The following is a 22,371-nucleotide window of genomic DNA, read 5'->3' on the forward strand; positions in this document are numbered from 1 at the left end:
CCTCCTTCCTCTTCCCCTCTCCCCCCACCACTCCAAGCAATGCCGCACGGCTAAAGGAGAAAAAAATGGAGGGGTCAGTTATGACTTTACTTCTCCCCCTCCCCACATCTCCAAAGCCCTCCTAGAACCCAAGGCCAAAAAGTGCCACTCTCCCACCCACAACCCTCCTACAAAGTGACCCTCTCGCCACATACAACCATCCTGCATTTGCCCTATAGACATCCTATGTATTCCACCTTTTCATGTTCCCAGTGGGGTGGTGGTTGCTGTGGGTAAACCCTGTCCTGCTTATTTGGGGGTCGGGAGACGACCCCACACAGACCTCACAGCGACCTTTTCACTCACTCAGGACGACTGCATAATCACCCACAATGCACTGCAGCAGCCCCCCACAAAAGCTCCTGTCCTTTCCTGACCCTAGAAAGCCCAAGAACACCCCCAAATCCTTTGCCTTCTCTCTCAAACAAAGGCTCCCTGGTACAAACAGCTTTGTAGAAATCCTATAGGTTAGAAACATGCCCCCCGTGACACCCCCAAACCTTCTGCCCATAGAGATCCTCTATGGCCCTTCCTTACAAGGCACCCCCTCCGGCCTTGCCCTGCTGAAACTCCATCCATCACCAGGACAGCCTTAAAGTAACCCCCCACCCAAAAAAACCATCATTCTCCGAGCCGCTCAGACCATCTATAGGCCTCAGGGTCCCACACCCCCCAGCTCAAAGGAAACTCCTGCGGAAACCTCACAGCTTCTGAAAAACTGTGGCGGGTGGGGACACCACCTTACCCCCACCGCAAGAACTGCCATGTCCTCTCTGCTAAACACTTTTATACAATCGATGGCCCATCATCACCTTGTAAGCCATACAGTAGCCTCACCAGTCACTCCCCCCCGTCCCAGTGAGGGCATCCCAGCTCCAGAAGACCTATAGAGACAACCTACAACTTGACCAAACTCAGTTACATTTCTTCTTAGGGCACCTCAGAGCAACAGAATCGCCTTCCTTCCCTCCTCCTCCCCCCGCATCCCCCCTGCACAACTCCGACTCAAGCTCCGAGGAGACCAGGAAGCCCCATTGCGGGACCCGTCAAGAAACCCTACAGAAATCGCCTCCTCCTCGGCGCTGCTGTTCTTAGAGGGCAGCCCACAGAGGGCCGTCCAGATCGCCCGCAGTCATCATCCAACAACAACCCTGCAAAGACTCCTTAAAAGTCCATCAAGGCGCCTCCACCCCCGCGAGGGGACTCCTTTGATGGTCCCCACAGCCCCTCTTGCAAACACCCTTCACTTCTCAGGAGCCCCACATCCAGACAATGCCACTTCAGCGAAAGACCCACATCTTTGCTCCAGGAACGCCTCACACCCCAAAACAAGCAACTTCAGTCCCAGTTGGAACTGTTCTCTCCTAGACGTCCCCCCCCCAAAAAGTGGGCACCCCATATTTCCTGGAAGAATCGAACCATCTCCCGATCAGAGCGGCCCTATATCTCCCCTCGACGTCCAGGCGAATCGCCTGCAAGATTTCCCCTTTATTTCCTTCCCCGGGCGCGCCCTAGCGCTCCGCCCGCCCCGTCGGGAAAAGGAAATGGGGAATGAAAAAAGCCTCCCGCGGGCCGCCGCAGCTCACCTTGACTTTCTGCAGGCGGGTCAGCTGCAGTTCGTGGACGAAGGGGTTGGGGGCGGCAGCAACCTCGTCCTCCTCCGCCCGCCCCCTGCTCGAGCCCCCCTCCATGGCCGTGTCCCCCTTCCAGGCTCCCCTTCTTCCAGCCTGGGACTTGTCCCCGCGGCCGGAGCCCGGGGCCTGGGAGGGGAAAGAAGGATGGATGGGTGGGTGGGTGAATCGGCGGGAGGACCGGCGGGCGGCTGGAGGGACGCCCTGGCACCGGACCGCAGCAGGAGGGAGCCAGGATGCTCTAGGCAAGGGGGAGGAAGGCGGGACCACGGCGCGGTCGTCACGGCGACACTACAGCTGGGGGACGGACTTTCGCTTTGGAGGGACCGGATGGAGGAGGTGGGGAGAGGGAGAAGGAGAGGGAGAGGGAGGGGAGAAGGAGAGGGAGGGGAGAAGCTTCGGGCATCTCTCCGTCTGTTCATTCCTCCATCCATCTCTCCAAACGCTTGCATCTATCCACCAGGAAGAAGATAGAGGCTTTAGAGAAGGAGAAGAAGCGTCTATAGATCCACTTCTTCTCATGGGCATTCAGGTGCGTCCGTGTGTGTTGGTGCAAGGGGGCAATCTCCCCCCCCCCCATAAATCCCAGATTTCCAGGTTTCTTTTCTGAAGAGAGAGTTTGCAACATTGGTAGAACCTGAGATATGGGGCAAAATGTGCACTTGCTGTTCTTATCTTTGCATGTGAGAAACTGCCCTGCTCCCCCCTTTCACTGTTTTACTTCGCACCCCTCCCCCAGGAAAAATTTCCGGCTGACACCCATGCTCCTTTTCTCTTCCCCCTTTCTGTTACACTGCAGTTTTTTTCCCTTCTTTTGTTTCTGTTTGGGCGGTGTAATGCAGAGAAAACCACGTGTGTGAGGGAGAGAGATAAGGCTCCTCAGTCACCACCATTGTGGGAGTCGTGTCACTGTGGCTCATTATGGTAACACTTAAAAATAATGAGGTCACCCACTAACTCTTGCAGCTATCTGCCCATTTTCAGCACAGCCTTGCAAAGTAGGGAAGGACAGAGATGCTTGGCGCTGGCACTTGAAGGGCAGGGAAACAAGGCTAAAGTGACATAGTGGTTAGAGTGCTAGACTAGGACCTGGGAGACCAGGGTTCAAATCCTGACTCAGCCATGAAGCTCGCTGGGTGACCTTGGGCCAGTCACAGTCTCTCAGCCGAACCTACCTCACAGGGTTGTTGTGAGGTAGGAGAACCATGTATGCCACCTTGAGCTTCTTGGAGGAAAGGTGGGATATACACATAGTAGTAGTAGTAGTAGTAGTAGTAGTAGTAGTAATAATAATAAATAAATAAATAAAGTTGTTATTTATACAGCTCCATCAATATAGGGTGTTTCATCCAGTAAAAGGCAGGTCCCTGGTCACAAAGAGCATTACAATCTATAGTTCTGTGGCAGGGGCTGGAGTGGAAGAATATTGTGGCCTATATAAACTGTGCAAGGGGAGGAACTATGCATAACAGCCCCTAATTTAGCTTCACTCATTCTGCTTTTTGTTATATAGCCACAGGAAGAAGCACTGAAAAGACTCCGGCATTTGAGATTTCATCAGATTTCCTGAACTTCTTTGCAGCTGACAATAAGAGCTAGAAACTTGTTTTTAAGAGAGAGACAGTTCCATTATGATATTGAATTGTGTTGCCCAGCACCACATTTTGCATTGTATCAGAAGTGGGGAACCTGTGGCTGTCAAGATGCTGATGGACTTCAGTTCCCATCATTCCTGACCATTGACCATGCTAGCTGGGTCTGATGGGAAATGGAGTCCAACAACAAACTGGGCTCTAGGTTCCCACCCAGCTTTGTAACAGTATCATTTGCAAAGAATGAGAGAACAGGTCTCTAACCCCTAGGGGCTTACAATCCCTTTGCAAATGAAGGGGAAGGTAATGGAGGTGGGTGGGGTAAACAGGGGGAGAATATAGGTTTTTCCAAATTGGTGAGGGGGTGTTAATCCTGCAGACATGCCATTCAAATTTTGTAAAATGGGTTGTTGGCAACAGTTGTGTATATATTATTTTTTAAGTTAAAGAGTACTGGGAGAAAAATGTGGGCTAGCATTTTGATGCCATCATCATTTAGACTCTGCAAAAAACTTGTGTGAATGTGCAGCACCCATACCACAATATGCACACGTCTGGAAGTGCTGTATGTGACTAGGGATTGTCCTAAAGGCTTTACAGGGGCTGAAGTACACCCCCCCAAAAAACCCTCACTTATAGCCCTGACTATGAATCCTATTTTACAGATGAGATAACTGAGGCCAAGGCACTTTATTGTGGTTCAATGCTGGCTGTGTTAAATGATATTAAGTAGATTTTTTTTGTCTTGGACAAATTTAGGATTTTATTATTTATTTATTTATTTGATTTATATCCCGCCTTCCTCCTGGCAGGAGCCTGATTTTTTATCAGGGATGTTGTTAGGACTTGGACTAGATACTTGTTTCTCCTTAATGATTTTTTAAAATAATCTACAATCTGAGTGACAGAATTCAAGTCTACATGGAGGTCCCAAATTCTTTTTTTAAAAAGAAGAAAATAATATTAATGTATTTAACATTAATAACATACACATCAAGAGGAAAAAGTAATCAAAAACAGCAAAAACAAGATCTTCCATTGTGAAGGAAATAAGACGTAAAAGGGTAATTGAGGAGAAAGGAAATAAGCAAACACAGAGATAAAAACAATCAAAATCATATATGATAGATAAAAATTCAATGAACGCTAACCACAAGAAAAAAATGAAAAAACACAAACATTGTCTCTATAAATATCTGCATACAAAGTCTTGATTAGCAAGAATCAGGTTTTGCTGAGGACAATCAGAAATGTAGGTTATAAAAGTCTATCATATAGCAGCAAAGTCCTGTGGTTGTGATCTCCTTGTAACACGTGAGTTTTTTTGCAAGGGCAATGTGCAGTGCCTTTCAAAATCAGGTTTCCAAATTCTGTCCTTGATTTTTTTTTTGAGGGGGGCAGTGCAGGATAAGGTGGCCAGGTGAAAAAAGAGGATGGAGTTCCTGCATGTATAACAGGGAGTTCCAACAGGTGTGACTTGCCTGACAAGCTTCACCTCTTGAACTTCTGCCCTCCAGACAACTAGTAACCCTTCAGGATCCCTGCCCTCATTGCATTGAGCCACACTATGGGCAGCAGTGTGGTTGGTTAATGAAAGATAATCAGCACATGCTCTGGAGAATCACCATGTGTGCTTAGCCTGTGCCTCTCTGCATTCAAACAGGTTTGTTGGAAAGGCTCTAATGTGTTCTGCTTTTGAATTACATCCCGGCTTTGCCCACACCCTTCCTCTTCCTAAAAGTCCGATTCTGTTTGTTCCTCATTCTAGCTTCTTGTTCCCTTCCTGCCTGAATGGTTGTGTAAAAGAGGAAAACAGGTGCACCTTGGATGCAGGAGCTCTGCCCTTTTTTTGATTTTGCCCACCCTCTTGTTACAGCCCAGTGAAGGATACCAAGACTCAGCTAGAGGGCAACCTGTTCAGTGGTAATGTTTTTTTTTTTAAAAAAAATGTCTTTGAGCATGCACAAAGTGTATTTCTGCCAGTATTAAGTGCTTACAGCCTTACTTACTGTTGACTTTCAGGGCAAGAGGGTATAATTTTCAAATATGCCCCCAAATCCTGACATGTCTCTGTCTTTCTCATTCTCATTCTCTCATTTTGAAAACATAGCTACTAGCCACAATGGCTATGTTCTATTTCCACTGTTGGAGGTAATATTCACTAATAGGCAAAAACAACAACAACAATCCTTGTGGTTTAAGAATGTACCTATAGCCAACAGATATTTCTAGCAAACTTTAAAAAGTGAGGAAATTGGGCAGCTATAGTGAATGCACCAGAGGAACAGGAGACCTGACTTCCTCTCTGAGATATTGTACTGCCCTACAAATGTGTAAAAATGCAAACACAATTTGGGTTGGTCTTTCACAGTCCAACCAACTTCCTGTGTAGCTTTGAAGGATTTGGTAACTTGCTTTTGAATTACATCCTGGCCTTTGCCCACACCCTTCCTCCTCCCTAAAAGTCTGATTCTGTTTGTTCCTCATTCCAGTCTCTTTTTCTCTTACTGCTTGAATGATTATTTACACCTTTAAAGGTATTGTAGAAGAGGAAAATTCAACAGGTGCAGCTTGCATGCAGGAGCCCTGAACATACGGTGAGTGGTGGCAACACCTGCAATCAGCCCAAATAACAAGACATGTGTGATGCTGATCTTGTTTTAGCAGGGAGGAAGCAACAATATTAAGGCAGTTGATATAGTTCAGATAGTCACTTTAAATTTGTTTGATTTACTTTGCAATTTTAGTAAAATTTTTAGTAAAATTTCCTATAGTAAATTATTTTCTTTTGCTTCTGTTTCTATGAACAAGTGAAGTACAGCAACACTTTGCTTATTTTACACTAAGCAATTGTGGAATAATGGCACTGACAATTTTGCAGAATAGTCTCCAGTGGACACGAGGAGTGTCTCAGTTTGCACAAGATAAAACAGTGGAAGGTGAAATATATTCTAGCAAATTTCTAGGTGTGCTTTATGTTTTTAATTGACCATATCCACCCTTCCTTAAGTGGAGTGGTTTAAGCATAGCAGGCTGACCACATGCATCTTGGCAGGCCAAGTTTGTTTTTTCCAACAGCCAGAGTCATTGCTTAAGTGGCAACATATTGTAATCAGTTTAATTTTACATCAAATGGCAGTTTCAGATTCAACTGTGAATACTCCTAAAATAGAAATAGAACATAACCTCAAGTTATGAAACACTAAAGGCTGTCTTCACCATCATATGACATCGACCAATAAAAAGGCTTTGAAATTAATAAAAAATAAATTTAACACAAATTTCTGGGATGAATAATGAGAGAAATATCATTTTTTAGGTTAGATTCTCTGTAGAAGCAGTTAGTAACACAGGAAAAAAGGAAAGTAAGAAGAACACCAAAAAACATACAAAAAATGTAATTCTTAATTTTTGGAGATGCAGTCCTGATTGCAGGTGATGCCACCAGTCACCATATACTCAGAGGCACATGATACCAAATTCTTCCAAGCTACACAGGAAGTGGATTGGACTGTTAAAGACCAAGCCAAATTGTGTTTGCATTTTGACAAATGTGTTGTTATTGTTATGTGCCTCCAAGTCGACTACGACTTATGGCGACCCTATAAATCAGCAACCTCCAAGAGTATCTGTCATGAACCACCCTGTTCAGATCTTGTAAGTTCAGGTCTGTGGCTTCCTTTATGGAATCAATCCATCTCTTGTTTGGCCTTCCTCTTTTTCTACTCCTTTCTGTTTTTCCCAGCATTATTATCTTTTCTAATGGATCATGTCTTCTCATGAGGTGTCCAAAGTATGATAACCTCAGTTTCATCATTTTAGCTTCTAGTGATAGTTCTGGTTTAATTTGTTCTAACACCCATTTATTTGCCTTTTTCACAGTCCATGGTATCCACAAAGCTCTCCTCTAACACCACATTTCAAATGAGTTGATTTTTCTCTTATCAGCTTTTTTCACTGTCCATACATAGAGATTGGAAACACCATGGTCTGAATGATCCTGACGTTAGTGTTCAGTGATACATCTTTGCATTTAAGGACCTTTTCTAGTTCTCTTATAACGGCCCTCCCCAGTCCTAGCCTTCTTCTGATTTCTTGACTGTTGTCTCCATTTTGGTTAATGACTGTGCCAAGGTATTGATAATCCTTGACAATTTCAATGTCCTCATTGTAACTTTAAAGTTACATAAATATTCTGTTGTAATAACTTTAGTCTTTTTGATGTTCAGCTGTAGTCCTGCTTTTGTGCTTTCCTCTTTAACTATCATCAGCATTCATTTCAAATCATTACTGTTTGACAAATCTGTAGAGCTGTACAATATCTCAGAGAGGAGGTCAAGTCTGCTGCTCCCCTGGTGCATTCATTATAGCTGCCCAATTTCCCAGCTTTTTAAATTTTGATAGAATATCTGTTGGCTATAGGTACGTTCTTAAACCACAAGGATTTTTTTTGCCTATTAGTGAATTTCTCTGCTTTTTAATCCGGGATGTGAGAAATAGGATCCTGTGCACATTTGCTGAGAATAGATTGGTCATTTGCATGTTTATTGAGTTCAGTGGGATTTATTCCTATGCAGTCATGCTTAGGATCGGTGAAACCAACCTGGAGGAGGGGCAGGGAAGGGGGAAAAGGAGGTTGGGTACTGGGCAGAGGAGAAGCCCCTGTCCTTTCCAAAAGGAAAACATTGTTAACAGTATCATTATTTTTCAGTGTTTTCCCCACCTTTTTATTCTACAGCAGACAAGTATAATCTCCTACCCACATTTAGACCAAAGCTGTCCCTGGTCACATCCACACCTAACCTTTATTCCACTTTAAGCAGTCATGGCTTCTGCCAAAGAATCCTGGGAAGTGTAGTTAGTGAAAGGTGCTGAGAGTTGCTAGGAGATGCCTTATTCCCCTCACAGAGCTACAATCCCCAGAAGAAGGGTTAACTGTTAAACCACTCTGGCCACTGGCACTCTGTCAGGGGAATAAAATTACCAACTCTCAAAACCCTTCAGAAACTACGTTTCCCAGGATTCTTTGGGGGAAGCCATGACTGGCCCCCTGATTAGCCAAGCCAAACAGCTGTTAGTCTGTCACTGACAGTTGGTTCTTACTGAGCATGCTTGTGCTATCATAGACTCTAATGTTAAATTTCTTAAATTAATTAAAAATCAGCCAGGCATTTTTTTCACCTTTAAACTTCAGAAGATGAAGGTCAGAGTATGAGGCAAAGTCAGTAATAGGATTACAGGTACTCTGTGAACATGGCTGATTTTTAATTAATTTCAACAAATTATGAGAACACTGACAGGAAAAAGTCCAACAAAGTCTAGATATTTTCCTCTTGCTTTACACTTTGAACTCTAAATTCTCTCTAAGTGTTTTGTGTATTGCCATGAAAACTTAGGGGTTTGTTAAGCAAGTGTTTCTGAGTTCAGGACTGTGAGTGTTGTAAAATTTTGTTTTGAAATGAGTTTATGGGAAGCAGCAGAATGGTATGGGAGGTATTTTCAATTTAACTTGGAGGAATGTGAAAAATCCATGCTGGCTATAGTATGCAGCTACTCTCGTGACTGTATAGTGCCTCTGAATGCCAATTAAGGGAATCGCAAAATGTGAGAGTGCTGTTGTGCTCAGGAACAGTTTGTGGGTTTCCCAGATGCATCTGTTTGGCCCCTGGGAGAATAGGATGCTGGACTGGATGGGCCACTGGCCTAATCCAGGAGGGCTCATGTTCTTGATTCTGCTTCATACATAGACAACATCTCCCGATGATGATGATCTTAAAAATGTATAGTCCCAGACTCTGGCCACAAGGCAATGTAATAATGCATTATGCCTGCCAATTGAAAGTGTAGTCCAATCAATAAAACAGTACAAAGAGGGCCCTTGGGGGAAGGGTGGGAGGGGATGTGATGTTGTTATGGTGTTAACATTTAGTGGTTCTGCAGCCTGGTAAGTGCCAGAGGGTGGTGGGAAACCATTTTGAAGTGGAGGAAGAACTAATTGCTAAGTCTTTTAAAAGCAAAGCAAAACAGCCAGTAACAAGGATCCAATAAAAATGCAATGCAGTTCAATCTAAGCTAATAGCGTATCCAGCTTTTCCCTTTCCACAGCATGGGCCTAGGCATGCTGCTGACTTAGAAGGGAGCCCCATTGATTTCAGTGGCACTTATTCCCAGGTAAGTGGCCATCGACTGCTGCCTTGTAGCAATATTTACCTGGAAGTAAGCCCTATTGGATTTATTGAACTCAGTGGGGCTTACTCGCAGGTAAGTGTGCATATGATTGCAGGCCGAGTTAATGGAACCACACTGTCACTCCTTCGAACCGTGAACTCAGGTGGTGAGTGCCGACCGAAATATATGACAGCAAAGTATAGTTCGCACACTCACTGTCACTCCTCCTAACTGTGAGCTCAGATAGTGCTGACTGAATAGGAGCCAAAATTGGACTACTGAGGAGCAAGATGGGAGGATGCAAAAGCAGCAACAGAGAGCTCAGTGAAGAAAGAGGGTGGTCAGTAACTCAGGAATGGTGAGAGTTGGCAAAATGAAATGAAAAAATAAGGGGGGCGGTGGGTGGGGAGAAACGAAACGTCCTGCTTGGAGGGAATGGTTGACCAGGGCCTTGAACGAGAGTTATCTTGCTTTCCTTTTCCTTCTCATCACCACCAGTGTCTTGAATTGGGGGTGAGGGTGAGAGTGGGGAGCCCTTAATGAAATCCTCAATTCCCACCTCTGCACTTCCCTCCCCCAGTGTTAGCCAAATCATGACAGACACAAACGCAAAGACTAAGGGGGCTGAAGTGAAATGCAATGGGGCAGGCCCACTCTGGAAGGTGAACATTACTGTTGATCGACAGCTGCTTTATACGGAGGTAGACCATGGGTCCATCTATTTATTTTTATTTGTTTCAAAGCCTGTATAAACCGCTTTAAAAAACAACAACCTCAAAGCAGTGTACAACATAATAACTGCAAATGCAACACAAAACCAGTAAAACAGTGGTCCCAGGCTATGGTGCAAAGGCACATGAGGCCAGCTCTCTGCTGAAGCTAAGCAGGGTCAGGTCTGGTCAGTGCCTGGATGGGAGACCACCTGGGACCATATGTAAACCACCTTGGGTTTCTATCATGGAAAGAAAGGAGGGGTATAAATGTAATAAATAAATAAAAAAAACAATAGTACAGAAAGCATAACAAAATAGGGAATTCAGGGGATTAAAGAAGAATTCCTCTACTGAGCAGGGGGTTGGACTCGATGGCCTTATAGGCCCCGTCCAACTCTATGATTCTAAGAGGCAAGGTCTGATCTTACTGGTCAGGGAAAGCCAGGGCAAAAAGATACATCTTGACAAGATGTCTGCAGCCCAGTGTTGCCTATTCTGACCGGCAGCCACCTCTTTAAGGTCTCAGGTACGTCATCTGCTACCTGACATCTTTTTATGGAGGCAACAGGAACTGATCCTGGGACATTCTTTATGAATGACTTGGGCGAAGGAGTACAGGGGAAGGCTCATCATCTCTGCGGAGGACACCAAATTGGAATGGAGAGCTAAAAAGCGTAGAAGGCAGGGAAAGGGCCGCAGCTCAGTGGCGGAGCACCTGCTTTGCATGCAGAAAGGTCCCAGATTCCACCCCTGTTGTTCCCAGATAGGGCTGGGAACGATTTCCTGTCTGAACTTCTGGAGAGCCCCTGCCAGTTATTTTGGTTATAACCAACATTAGTCACATTGAGAGTAGACCCATTAAAATGAATGGATGTGACTAACTCAGGACTATTGATTTTAATGGGTCTGCTCTGAGTAGAACTTAGGTGGACACATACCTATGCTCCTGTGTCAGAGATAGGATTCAAGATGACCTTGGCAGGATAGAGAACTGGGCCAACACTAAAACCAAAATCAAATTTCAAGATGAGAAGTCCTGCATTTAAGTAGGAAGCACTGAAGGCACAAATACAGGACGCATCAAATCTGGCTTGGCAGCAGCAGTGCACCTGAACAGGATTTGAGGTGTTTTAGTTGACCACAGGCTCAATTATCATGAGTCAGCAGTGTGAGGTGGCAGCAAAAAAGGCTAATGCAGTTCTAATCACATCCAGTACTGTGCCCAGATTTGGGCATTACCGTTTAAAAAGGATATTAACAATATGAACATGTCCAGAATAGGGTTGCCAGGTTCATGACCTGAGACTGATCCTGTATCTTTAGGAGAAGAGAAAGTCAGCCAAGTGCAGGTTTTCTTGCAACACTGTAAGGGGAAAAACCACCAGGTGGAATTCTCCCTTCCCCATGCACAACTTTTAAAGATACAGAAGACCTCTTGGAGGCCGGGCCTGGCAACCATGAGGTCTTCTGTATAAGTTGTGCAGGGGGGAGGGAGAATTCCACCTGGTGGTTTTTCCCATTACAGAGTTGCAAGAACACCTGCACTTGGCTGACTTTCTCTTCTCCTAAAGATACAGGATCAATCTCAGGCCAGGAACCTGGCAACCCTAATCCAGAAGTTGGGAAGGACTTTAAGGGGGGCCAAGGCTGCATCCACACCATACATTTAAAGCACATTTTCTCTCACAAAGAATCCTGGGAATGGTAGTTTACCTCTCACAGAGCTACAGTTCCCAGCACCTTTAACAAACTACGGTTCCAGATTCTTAAGGAAGAGGGGGATGTGCTTGAAATATATGGTGTGTATGCAGCCCAAGTCCTATAAGAAATGTTCTTGGACTACAACTCCCATAATCCCCAGCCAGCATTGCCAATGGTCAGGGATGATCGGAGTTGTAGTTCAGTAACATCCGGGGACCCCAGGTTGAGGAACACTGATTTAGAGGCAATACGATAGCCATCTTCACATAAGATGATGGAGCAAAAGGGTTGCTCCTGAGTGATAGGACCCAAACAAATGGATACAAGTTACAAAAAAAAAAAAGAGATGAGTTTTCAGCTAAACCTGAGGAAGAGCTTCCTGATGATCCATGGGAAGATGCCTTATACAAAGTCAGACCATTGGTCCATCTAGCGCTGTGTCTGAACAGCATCTACACGATACATTTAAAGCATGGGGGTTATTCAGTGCTACTCAGATGAAACCCACTGAAGTTAATAGACATGGGTAACGTAGGTTCATTTATTTCAATGGGTGTACTCTGAGTCTGACTTGGTTGATTAAATCCTGGGAATGGTAGTTTACCCACCACAGAACTACAATTCCCAGCACCCTTAACAAATTACAGCTCCCAAAATTCTTTGGGGGAAGCCATGCGCTTTGAATGTGGGTTAAATGTATGGTGTGGATGCTGTTCGACACTGGAACAGCAGGCTTTCTTCCAAGGTGATGGACACTCCTTTGTTAGAGGTTTTTAAGCCGAGGCTAGATGACCCCCCCACCCCCACCCAAGGGATGCTGGAGAGCAGATTTTCTGCATTGGGTGGAGGGCTGGATTAGAAGACCTTCAGAGGTACCTCTCTGTGACCCTGCGAATGAACCCTGCCAGTGAGCTAGGGTGTCTTCTCAAAGCCTTTGATAGGGAAGGCCACAAGCACACACTGACCACTGTATGTAATACCATACAACTCAACACATCCAATGGTGACCTCCAGACGTTTTGGACTACAGCTCCCATCAACCCCAGCCAGTGCTGGGGGCAGTTCTGGTCCAAAATATCTGGAGGCCACCACCTTGCCAAAGGCTGGGCTACAGATTCCCACCTTCCAGACGCACGGTAGAGAATGATCCGCTGTCTGACATCTGATGTGTGAAGCGAATTGTAGAGATAAACAGCAGAGAAACCAGGAACCCAGACCTGCGTCATTTCTCTCTTCTGATGCCACATTCTTTGCATAGTCACAGGGCTGAGTAAAATAAATAAAAGGTCCTTTACTGATATGAACTTCCATGCTGTTCTGTCCCGCAGGTTCAAGGGACGCAAGTGTGCCCTATTCAGAAAAGTACACATGCACACACGATCCCATAAACATAAATTTGTGTTGCTAATTTAAGCATACTGCCCATTAACAACCCTTGTTATTATGTGTCTGCCCACAGACAGGGACAAGCAGCTTTCTGGACAGAGCAATGGAAGACCTCTAAGGTGTGTGTGTGGGATTCTGCAAATGTGGAGCACTTCACCTAAAAAGTAAGGCTGTTTGCACATGCTCAGAGGGCCTGTTTTTTATTGGTATTTTTTGCAGGTTCCAGGCCTAAGTCTTGGCTTTGGAAACGAGCTTCATGGGCACAGCCTGGCTCTTATTTCGCTTTCTGCATTGGAAGGGAGGGGTGGAAGAAGGACTTTGGTTGCTGCGACCAGCCTGGCAGGTTTTTCCTGCCAGGTGATATCAGAGGCTAGACTGAATTCATCCTTATCTTCCAACATTTGTAGTAACTGGTTATCTCAGCTTCCAGTGAGGTACACTGCGGTGAATAAATACATCCCAGTTGATTGTGTCTTTGGGGAAACTGAGGCACAGGGTGCAGAACTAGAAAGAGGGAAAGGGTTTGTAGCACAGCTGGGAGTCCATACGTACCCGCCTGACTCCTGGAATCACAGCTCCTGGCCTCTTCCTGCTAGCCTTAGAATCTCTCCTATGCCATCCTCACCCACAGCCACAAACGTACGTTTATGAGATTGTATGTGGACGAGCGCTTTTTTGAATAGGACACACTTGCGTCTCTTGAGCCTGCGGGACGGAACAGCATTTTGTTCAGCAAAAGCATTTGGAAGAGAGTCTTTTCCTGACCATTTCATTTCAGACTGCAAGGCCGCATTTTTGAACGTGCCCTAGGTAACAAAAATAAAATGCAAAGTAAAATCTCCCTGCAATCAGGGAGAAAGGTTTTAATCTTGCCCTGTCCCTGATCTGCTAGTTTTCTACATGCAAGATTTTTTTAAAACAATGAGGAAGGAGCCAAATATGAAATCCGCTGCGTGCTGAAGCGTTAAAATCTGGAAAGAAAAAATAATTGCATTTGAGATTACTGTATTTTTAGGACATTTTTACCTCTTTTAATCTTCACAACAACCCTGAGAGGTAGGCTTTGATAAGTCTAAACACCCTCTTTTCTCTCTTTTTCTGCTACACTCCTTTCTCTCTCTTTTTTACACCCCCTTCTCTCCCTTCCTCCTCACCCAGTGGGCTTCCGGAGGAGGAACAGATGACTTTTGCCAGATATGTGAACCGATGACTTGCAGAGTTAGACTTGAGGGCAGGTTATTAACCTCTGTACTAAGAGACAGTGACTGGCCTGAGGTCACCAATTTCCTCTGAGGCTATTGAGAGCCAAAGTGGTGACGAGTCTTGAGTTGATTCCAGATGAACTGTTCATCAGACATTCATCTTGATTTGTTTGCAGGGTGATTAGATGACATTAGCTATTTAATGAGCATTCATTCTGATCTGATTGCAGGCAGGCTATATGATGTTGCATCCAGCAAGGGTTATCCTATCCCACACTTTCCAGTTCATTTTCCTATCACTTTCCTTATTACAGGGGAAGTGGGTTTGTTGTGCCAGAGTGCCAAATCAGCCTGAATTTGCCGGTATGTGATTGAATCCCACACGAAAAGGGTGACAGTGTAGAAGTGCCTTTGGACTAAGATCAGGATTTGGGTTCAAATCTCCCGCTCAGCCCCTGTGGTTTCAGTGAATGACCCTGGGCCAGTCACTCACTCCCATCCTAACCTACCTCTTGGGGTTGCTGTGGAGACTGAATGGGAATGGGGGAAACCCTGATCTCCTTGGAGGGAAAATGGGATAAAAAGAAATAAACAGAAATGGCCGAGCAGGCGTTGATGTCTGAGGCTGCATTCTCACCTTACAGTCCTCTCCCCCAAGAATCCTAGGAACTGTTGTTTACCCCTCACAGACACCTGTGACCCTAAACAAACAAGAGTTCCCAGGAATCTTGCGGGGAGGGAATGTGCTTTAAAGGCAAGATGTGCAAACAGCCTGGGTCTCCCCGGTCTAAATATAACACGCTTATTCCTTCTACCCACTGGCGGATTTGGACCTGCTGTGCACTTCTGTGCTGGGACAGGATTCATTTTCTCTTTCTCTCTCTCTCTTGAAGGGGTTCAATAGTATCGCCAACAGCCATGAAAGATGTCAGAGCCTGGCCCTCAGAAGAATCCAGGGCAGGGCTGGGAGAAATCCCGTCTCCTGGTTTTCCTCCCCACCTGTTCCTCTTTGACCCTCTCCAGATCTATCTTTGGCTTGCCAGGTTCTCTGCTAAAGCAAAGAGCTCTCTGCAGGGACACTTGCAGCCCGGGACTGAGGTTAGCATCATCACCTCGGAGGCTTGGGTTACAGCCCAGGGAATAATCTTTGCGGCCCTCGAGCAGAGGCTGGAGCTAGGGAATCCTTGAAGAATGCCTTCCCTATGCTGGGCCTGGGCACAAATCTACCGAGCCCCACCGAGTCCCCACCTGCCTGCCTTCCCACTTGCAACTAGTCCAGGGGGTGGCAATACCTGTCAGCTTCCCCTGTCAGTTTCTCCCTCCAAAATGTCAACGTTGCCCCTTTTAGAACTCGTCAGGGAGGAAGACAGGGACAAGACTAGAATGACTTGGCTTGGCCTGTCATTGGCTCTTGGTCCGCCTACTGTAGGGGCTCCTTGCTTTCTGCCCCATCAGCCCCAATCGGCCAACATCTTTCAAGACTCAAACAGTTCTGGCAGGCACCCAGGAATATCTTGGGTGCTTTGAGCAGTAGATGCTAGTCCATAAGAGCAAATGGGGAACTGCCCCACTACCTTCTGTCTCCCCTCAGCTAGCCCCCCATGTGCCTGCCATCTTACTTACAACCAGCCAGAGGGTGGCTCTGCTGGTCATTGGCTCTGGCGCCACCTGTTGTTGGTCTTCCTGCCTTCCACCCTATCAGTCCCAATGGGCACCAGCCACCACTGGCTTTGAGAAAGAGGGAAGAAGACAGGGAGGGGGACTTTATTATTGGCCACAATAACTAAGTGGAGCCCCCATGTTCAGAAGCAGCATACCTCAGAATGCTAGTTGCAGGGGAGACAAGAAAGGAGGGTATTTCTTTCTTTTATGTCCTGCATGCAAACTTTCCAAAAGCACCTGATGAACCACCGCCGGAAACAGGATACAAGACTAAATGGAATCGTGGACTGAGCTAGCGAGTCATTCTTTACCACAAATTGTTAGTTTCACCATGCATAGGGGCGGCGGCATTGATGCAGTATTTAAATGTGGCATTATTGCAGATCTTTCCAACACCGTACTTCAAAAGATATGCAGAAATTGCACTCATTTATTTATTTTATTTATTTATTTTATTTATTAAATTTATATACCGCCCGACTAGCAATAGCTCTCTGGGCGGTGAACATAGAAATACAATAACATAGGAAATACAATAAATGACACAATATAATACAAAATAATACAGTCTAAAATCAATACAATAACATTTTTAAAATTAAATCAATTTAAATTAAAAATTAATCCACAACAATACATTTTTTAAAACATTAATTAAAAATAAACCATGCCGGTTTTTTAATTTAAACCTACTTCAGATGAAGTACTGTGTTTGGGGCAAGCTCGGGCAATTGATTAGGGATACCTTAGAGTCATCTCTGAGTTGTAATCAAAGACAACAGATTATGTCAATTTCAAGAAAAAAAAGTCCAAAGGGCTTCTAGTTTTTTTTCCTCCCATTTGTCACTTTAACCTGTGGATTCTCCGTGGGGGGGTTGTGTATTACCAAGAAAGCTTCCAGAGTTGTAGAGCAAGCGATTCTGAATCCAACAGTATAAGCCTTGTAAGTTTTTGTTTTGAATTGGGACTATACAAAGCACCAGAAAGGGGTGTGGGGGGTATTTTCATTTAACATGGTAGAACGCGAAAAATCCCTACTGACTATAGTATACAGCCACTCTCATGGCTGTATAATATGCCACCTCCAGTATTTCAAGGACTGGAACTGGGTAGGACTAAAAAGGCTTGGGGATGGGGGTGGAATAAAGACTAGTGTTTATTAAGTCCATCCTCTTTCTTTTCTGCTGCTTGGGAGTTCTGATTGTCACTGATGTGCAGATGAACTCTTGCAAAGCTTAGGTGGTTTGCCAAACTGATTCCTCCCTCACTTCCAGGAAAGTTCAGGTCTTGCTGGGAACATCAGAATACAATACGGGGTGGGTGGGGGTCATCGTTTCAGTCTGCTTTACAGGGCTGTTGTAAGGATTATTAAGAATAAGGTATGTGATGCACTTTGGACACTTGAAATGTGCTGTTCAAGTGCTACCTATTTTAGCAAGTCATCTCCCGCAAAGCTTCTGTAGTTTCTCCTAACAGCCAATTTTCAGCAAAGTTGTTAGAGCTTAGCATTTATCTATGTATAGATATTTCTATGCTCTACTCAGGCCACTTTACATCCATTTAAAGTCACAATGTTAATACCTGAAATAAAGATCCATCTAAATGAAGAAAATAAAAATAAAGGGCGGGGGATCCCAGAAGGCTTCTTAACATCGGTATGCAATTTTAATTTCCAGTGTCTGTACTTTGCTGCCCTCTGGTGTCCATAATATGCCATGTCACTTACTTTTTTTCTAATTGGTTTGTCACTGTTGCTGTTGCCACAATGGTTGCCAATATATATTTTTATTAACTGTGTATCAATCTCCCCCCACTTTACAGATGTTGCAAGGATGAAGATCAATTTATGGCAAGAGAGATTTGCCTCCTGGAGTCTTGCCAATGGCTCCTTATGTTGCTTCAAGATATTATTCTGACATGTCAATAATATTTGATAAAAGCCTGTTTTATGACCTCATTCCAAGCAACGCTGCCATCTAGGGATGGAAGAATCTGTCAGTTTTGCTTCTCTAAGTTTCTCACTTTTTCAATCTTAAATTTGGTTCTCCATATTTCTGCAGCAATTTGTATTTTTTTTTTTAAATCCTCATGAAAATTCTTCAGCATTTTGGTGTGAATTTCTCCTTGCATATACATTTTTTACTGTGATTTTGGCTAACTTACATGTTTTTCCAAGCAAGTTCTCCTATTATGATGCATTTTTAATGTTATTTTAACAAATATATTCATTATTATGCACACTTTCCCCTAACTAGTGCCATTTGGGCAAACATTGCTTGGTTGGAGAGCTGCTTTGCAAAATTTGGAAATGTGCGACTTTCAAAGATTGGCTGTGTTTCGGTTCTCCTATGGTTTTGGAAAGTGTGAATTTGATAAATTCGGCTTTAAATGTGAACTGGTCAAATTTCTCCCCCACCTCTATCGCCGTCTCTGCGTTTCTTTTCAGCTCCAAGTTTTGCTCAGAAATGTACAGAACTGTGAGTGCCAATAAAGCAGGAGGGAGGGCAGGACATTAATTAATTAAATATGAATGCACATTTCTGCCTGTTATTAATTGCAATTGTTAATTGCAAAAGATATTCTGGCTCACAATTTGGAGACCTTTTGAACCAGGAGTGGGCAACCTCAGTCCCAGGCCTCTTGCTCTCTCTGGCCCTCAGAACTCACCCTAGGCCAGATCCTTCACTGGCCTTGCTTGGCGCCCTGATAGTGTTTGCCTGGCTGGAGTGTGCCCTTGAGCCTCTTAATGCTTGCCTGGAGGGAGAGGGGTGTGTGAGTGTGTGTAGAAGCTAGCTTACTATACAAAGGCAACATTTGCTTTTATGGCCCTGCACACTTTTGCCTCTGGCCCAGCCCACCCCCAGCATGTGGCCCTCGGAAGATTGGCCAGAAAGGGAATGTGGCCCTCAAGCTGGAAAAGGTCCTCCACCCTTGTTTTTAAACAGTTCACAAGACAAGCTTGTCGCATAGTATGGCCAACGTGGACTGATGCCACTGAACCAACAGTGCCTTGAAAACAATGTGCTCCCTTTGATTCCTCCTGATGTGTACAATGCACACTTATATTAGATCAGGCGTGGGGAACCTTTTGCCCACCAGATGTTGCTGAGCTACAACTCCCATCATCCCTAGCAAGCGTGGTCAATGGCCCGGCAGGATGGGAGTTGTAGTTCAGCAATCATCCGGAGGGCAAATGATTCCCCATATCTAGAACTGGTCTAAACCTCTTCTGACCTATGAACAAGGAGGGAAGGAGAGGCGTGATAGAGAATGAGGGCCTACCCAGGGCAAAGGGAGGGAGAAGAAAATCAATTTGCAATGTCAGGAAATTGTGGCTTTGAGATCTTCAGTTTGAGAGGAGGCGCAGGAGCCGGAGGGGAAGCCGCAGCAGCTGCTGCCACCACCGAGGAACAAGCCCGGAGTGAAGCGACTGGTGCCATTTGATGATCTGGGTTGGGGCAGTCGGTGGTGGATGGACTAAAATCCACTCTTGAGTAGCATGGCGTTGCTAATCCATCATCTCGGTCGTCATGGAGAAAGGATCTCTCCTCCAGGTCTTTCCCCCCAAGATCCATTCCTTTGGACTTCTCCTGTGCCCATCCTTCCTTACACCCACATTTATTTATTTACGTATTGCCTGTTGTAAATTGTATTGTTTTTACTGATGTATTTTTATATTTGTGCTTTTTGTAAGCCGCCTTGAGGGCCTTTTGGCCAAAAGGCGGGGTAGAAATAAACAGCAACAACAGCAGGAATTTTTATGACTTTTTTTGGAAATGACATGGTGATGCCGTTATTCTCTGGCAGTGGAGGGAGAACATAGCCATTGTGGCTAGTAGCCACCAATTGCCTTAATCTCCAGAGATTTGTTGTTGGAAGTGCTGGGATGCAATCAATGTGCTGGTGGGTTGGCATGGGGTTAAAGTAGTTGGAGAGGGGAACCTCCAAGCTTCCTAGACAGTCTTTCTGACCTAACCTGTGCTGACCTTCCTTCAGGTGTAAACTGATACTCTTAGGGCTGCTGGCCTCACTTCCTGACTCAGCTATGACTATATCCAGGGAAAGGATGTGCTACTTCAGGTAGGATTCACTCACACAGCTCATCTAGTGGTGCCATCTTGCTACTCTGCTAACGTTTGTCTGATGCTCTTTTAAAGCCATCCAGGTGGGTGGCCATCACTACCTCTTGTGGGATGGAATTCATATGACTTTAGGAAGAGCCTTGTTAGATCAGTCCAGTGGCCCATCTAGTCCGGCATCCTGTCCTCACAGTGGCCAACCAGATGCCCGTTATGGGAAGCCTGAAAGCCAGATCTAATTGCAGCAGCACGTTCCCCGCTTGTGATCGCCAGTATTTAGAGGCATGCACCCTCTGGCAGTGGAGGGAGAACATAGCCATTGTGGCTAGTAGCCACCAATTGTCTTAATCTCCAGAGATTTGTTGTTGGAAGTGCCGGGATGCAATCAATGTGCTGGTGGGTTGGCATGGGGTTAAAGTAGTTGGAGAGGGGAACCTCCAAGCTTCCTAGACAGTCTTTCTGACCTAACCTGTGCTGACCTTCCTTCAGGTGTAAACTGATACTCTTAGGGCTGCTGGCCTCACTTCCTGACTCAGCTATGACTATATCCAGGGAAAGGATGTGCTACTTCAGGTAGGATTCACTCACACAACTCATCTAGTGGTGCCATCTTGCTACTCTGCTAACGTTTGGCTGATGCTCTTTTAAAGCCATCCAAGTGGGTGGCCATCACTACCTCTTGTGGGATGGAATTCCTGTGTGCTGTGTGCATTATGTACCTATGCATCTGGTTCCAGAACCTCTACAGGTACTCAGCTGCTGGGATCCTGTGCCTTTCTGTCAGGCATATAGGGAGCTGCCTTATGCAGTCATTCTGTCCAGCGCACTGTTGTCTACACTAGCAGCAGCTCTCCAGAGTTTCAGACAGAGGACCATTCCAGTCCTACGTGGGGATGCCAATGATTGAACCTGAGATCTTTTTCATGTGAAGCATGTGCTGTTCCACTGAGCTGCTGCCCTTCTCTCTCTCTCTCTCTCTCTCTCTCTCTCTCAAAAGTAAGATTCTGAATAAGGAACATGGGAAACTGGATCTCCCAGATCCAAGGTCACATTCACATCATACATTTATTTTACTATTCTTCCACTTTAAACACTCATGGCTTCTACCAAAGAATGCTGGGAAGTATAAGTTTGTGAAGGGTGGTGAGAATTATTAGGAGCAGAGCTTGGAAAAGTTACTTTTTTGAACTATAGCTCCCATAAGCCCCAGCCAGCATGGCCACTGGATTGGGCTGATGGGAGTTGTACTTAAAAAAAAAAAAACTTTTCCAAGTTCTGATTAGGAGGCCTCCTATTCAACTCATAGAGCAACAATTGCCGGAATGGTTTAACAGTCAGTCCCTCTTCCTGGGGAACTGTGGGAATTGTAGTTCTGTGAAGAGAACTGGGGGGATCTCCTAATAGCTTTCAGCACCCTTAATAAATGACACTTCCCAGAATTCTTTGGGGGAAGTCATGATTGTTTAAAGTGGAATAAATGTATGGTATGAATGTGGTCCTAGTCCAGCTCTCTAGTTGATAAAGATATTTTAACAGAGCAGTCTTAGCCATGTCCACTCAGAAGTAAGAACCACTGAGTTTTATTTATTTATAGAACAACATTTATATACCGCTTGATTTTAGAAAACTTCTAAGCGGTTTACAAAAATGGGTCTTACTCACAGGGAAGTGTTCAAAGAATTGCAGTCTAAATCTATGAACCTAATTGGTGAATCATCTAAATGTTGCAGCTTTATGAGAAAAACGGGGTTACAAACCTTGTGTTTTCCCTGTAAGGTGTCATTCTACCATAAAATGATGGGGTTATGGGAACAGCTAAGAGATAACCCCGCAGTGAAATATGGCTGGGATCCAAAGAACTATATTATTGTTTTATTTGAAGCATTTTTTTTACCCTGCCCTTCAGCAAATGAAGCTGCCAGAGTGTCTTTTTGTAACCAGGGCTTGGATTACAAATAAACTCTTATTTTTCTAGCATTTTGGTTTCCTTCCTCATATTCCCCTGGTTTTACTTGCTAGCCACTTTCTGTTGCTGCCTTTTTGTAACACCAATAAAAATATTCTCTGCCCTGCAATGGGCCTACAATCTGAGAGACACAACAGAAAAGGGAAAATGGATGAGGAGGGAAGAGGAAAGCAAGCAAACTCAGACACCAGTTCTTAGAATAATAGGCTAGGACGAGGAGGAGCCAAATGGA

General features: G+C 44.9%; 2 protein-coding genes across 3 annotated transcripts in view; one reads left to right on the plus strand and one right to left on the minus strand.

Annotated features, from left to right (window-relative positions):
• The window catches only part of LPCAT4 (lysophosphatidylcholine acyltransferase 4), a 29,015-nt gene extending 27,031 nt beyond the window's left edge, over positions 1-1,984 (minus strand). The window contains exon 1 of one of the 2 annotated variants that reach the window (XM_061588213.1): positions 1,626-1,984. In XM_061588213.1, the coding sequence (XP_061444197.1) occupies positions 1,626-1,730 (105 nt within the window). In that variant the 5' untranslated portion in view covers positions 1,731-1,984. The remainder of the gene's footprint in view (positions 1-1,625) is intronic. The other variant, XM_061588214.1, reaches the window with a different exon arrangement.
• On the plus strand, positions 1,251-19,838 carry LOC133367348 (uncharacterized). Its single transcript, XM_061591449.1, has 5 exons — positions 1,251-2,009; positions 2,134-2,202; positions 5,139-5,185; positions 15,326-15,530; positions 17,916-19,838. Exons 1-5 carry the CDS (start codon positions 1,251-1,253, stop codon positions 17,928-17,930), a joined length of 1,095 nt encoding a protein of 364 aa, XP_061447433.1. The 3' UTR covers positions 17,931-19,838.
• Positions 19,839-22,371: the final 2,533 nt, after the last annotated feature.

The sequence above is a fragment of the Rhineura floridana genome, chromosome 11 (genome assembly GCF_030035675.1).
Source record: "Rhineura floridana isolate rRhiFlo1 chromosome 11, rRhiFlo1.hap2, whole genome shotgun sequence".
Taxonomy (NCBI): domain Eukaryota; kingdom Metazoa; phylum Chordata; class Lepidosauria; order Squamata; family Rhineuridae; genus Rhineura; species Rhineura floridana.

Coding starts and splice junctions, on each gene's coding strand:
- LOC133367348 (XM_061591449.1), top strand. CDS start 1,251: ATGGTCCCCACAGCCCCTCTTGCAAACACCCTTCACTTCTCAGGAGCC. Junction 2,010..2,133: donor GGAGGGACCGGATGGAGGAG/GTGGGGAGAGGG, acceptor TCTATCCACCAG/GAAGAAGATAGAGGCTTTAG. Junction 5,186..15,325: donor AGAGGGCAACCTGTTCAGTG/GTAATGTTTTTT, acceptor TCTCTCTTGAAG/GGGTTCAATAGTATCGCCAA.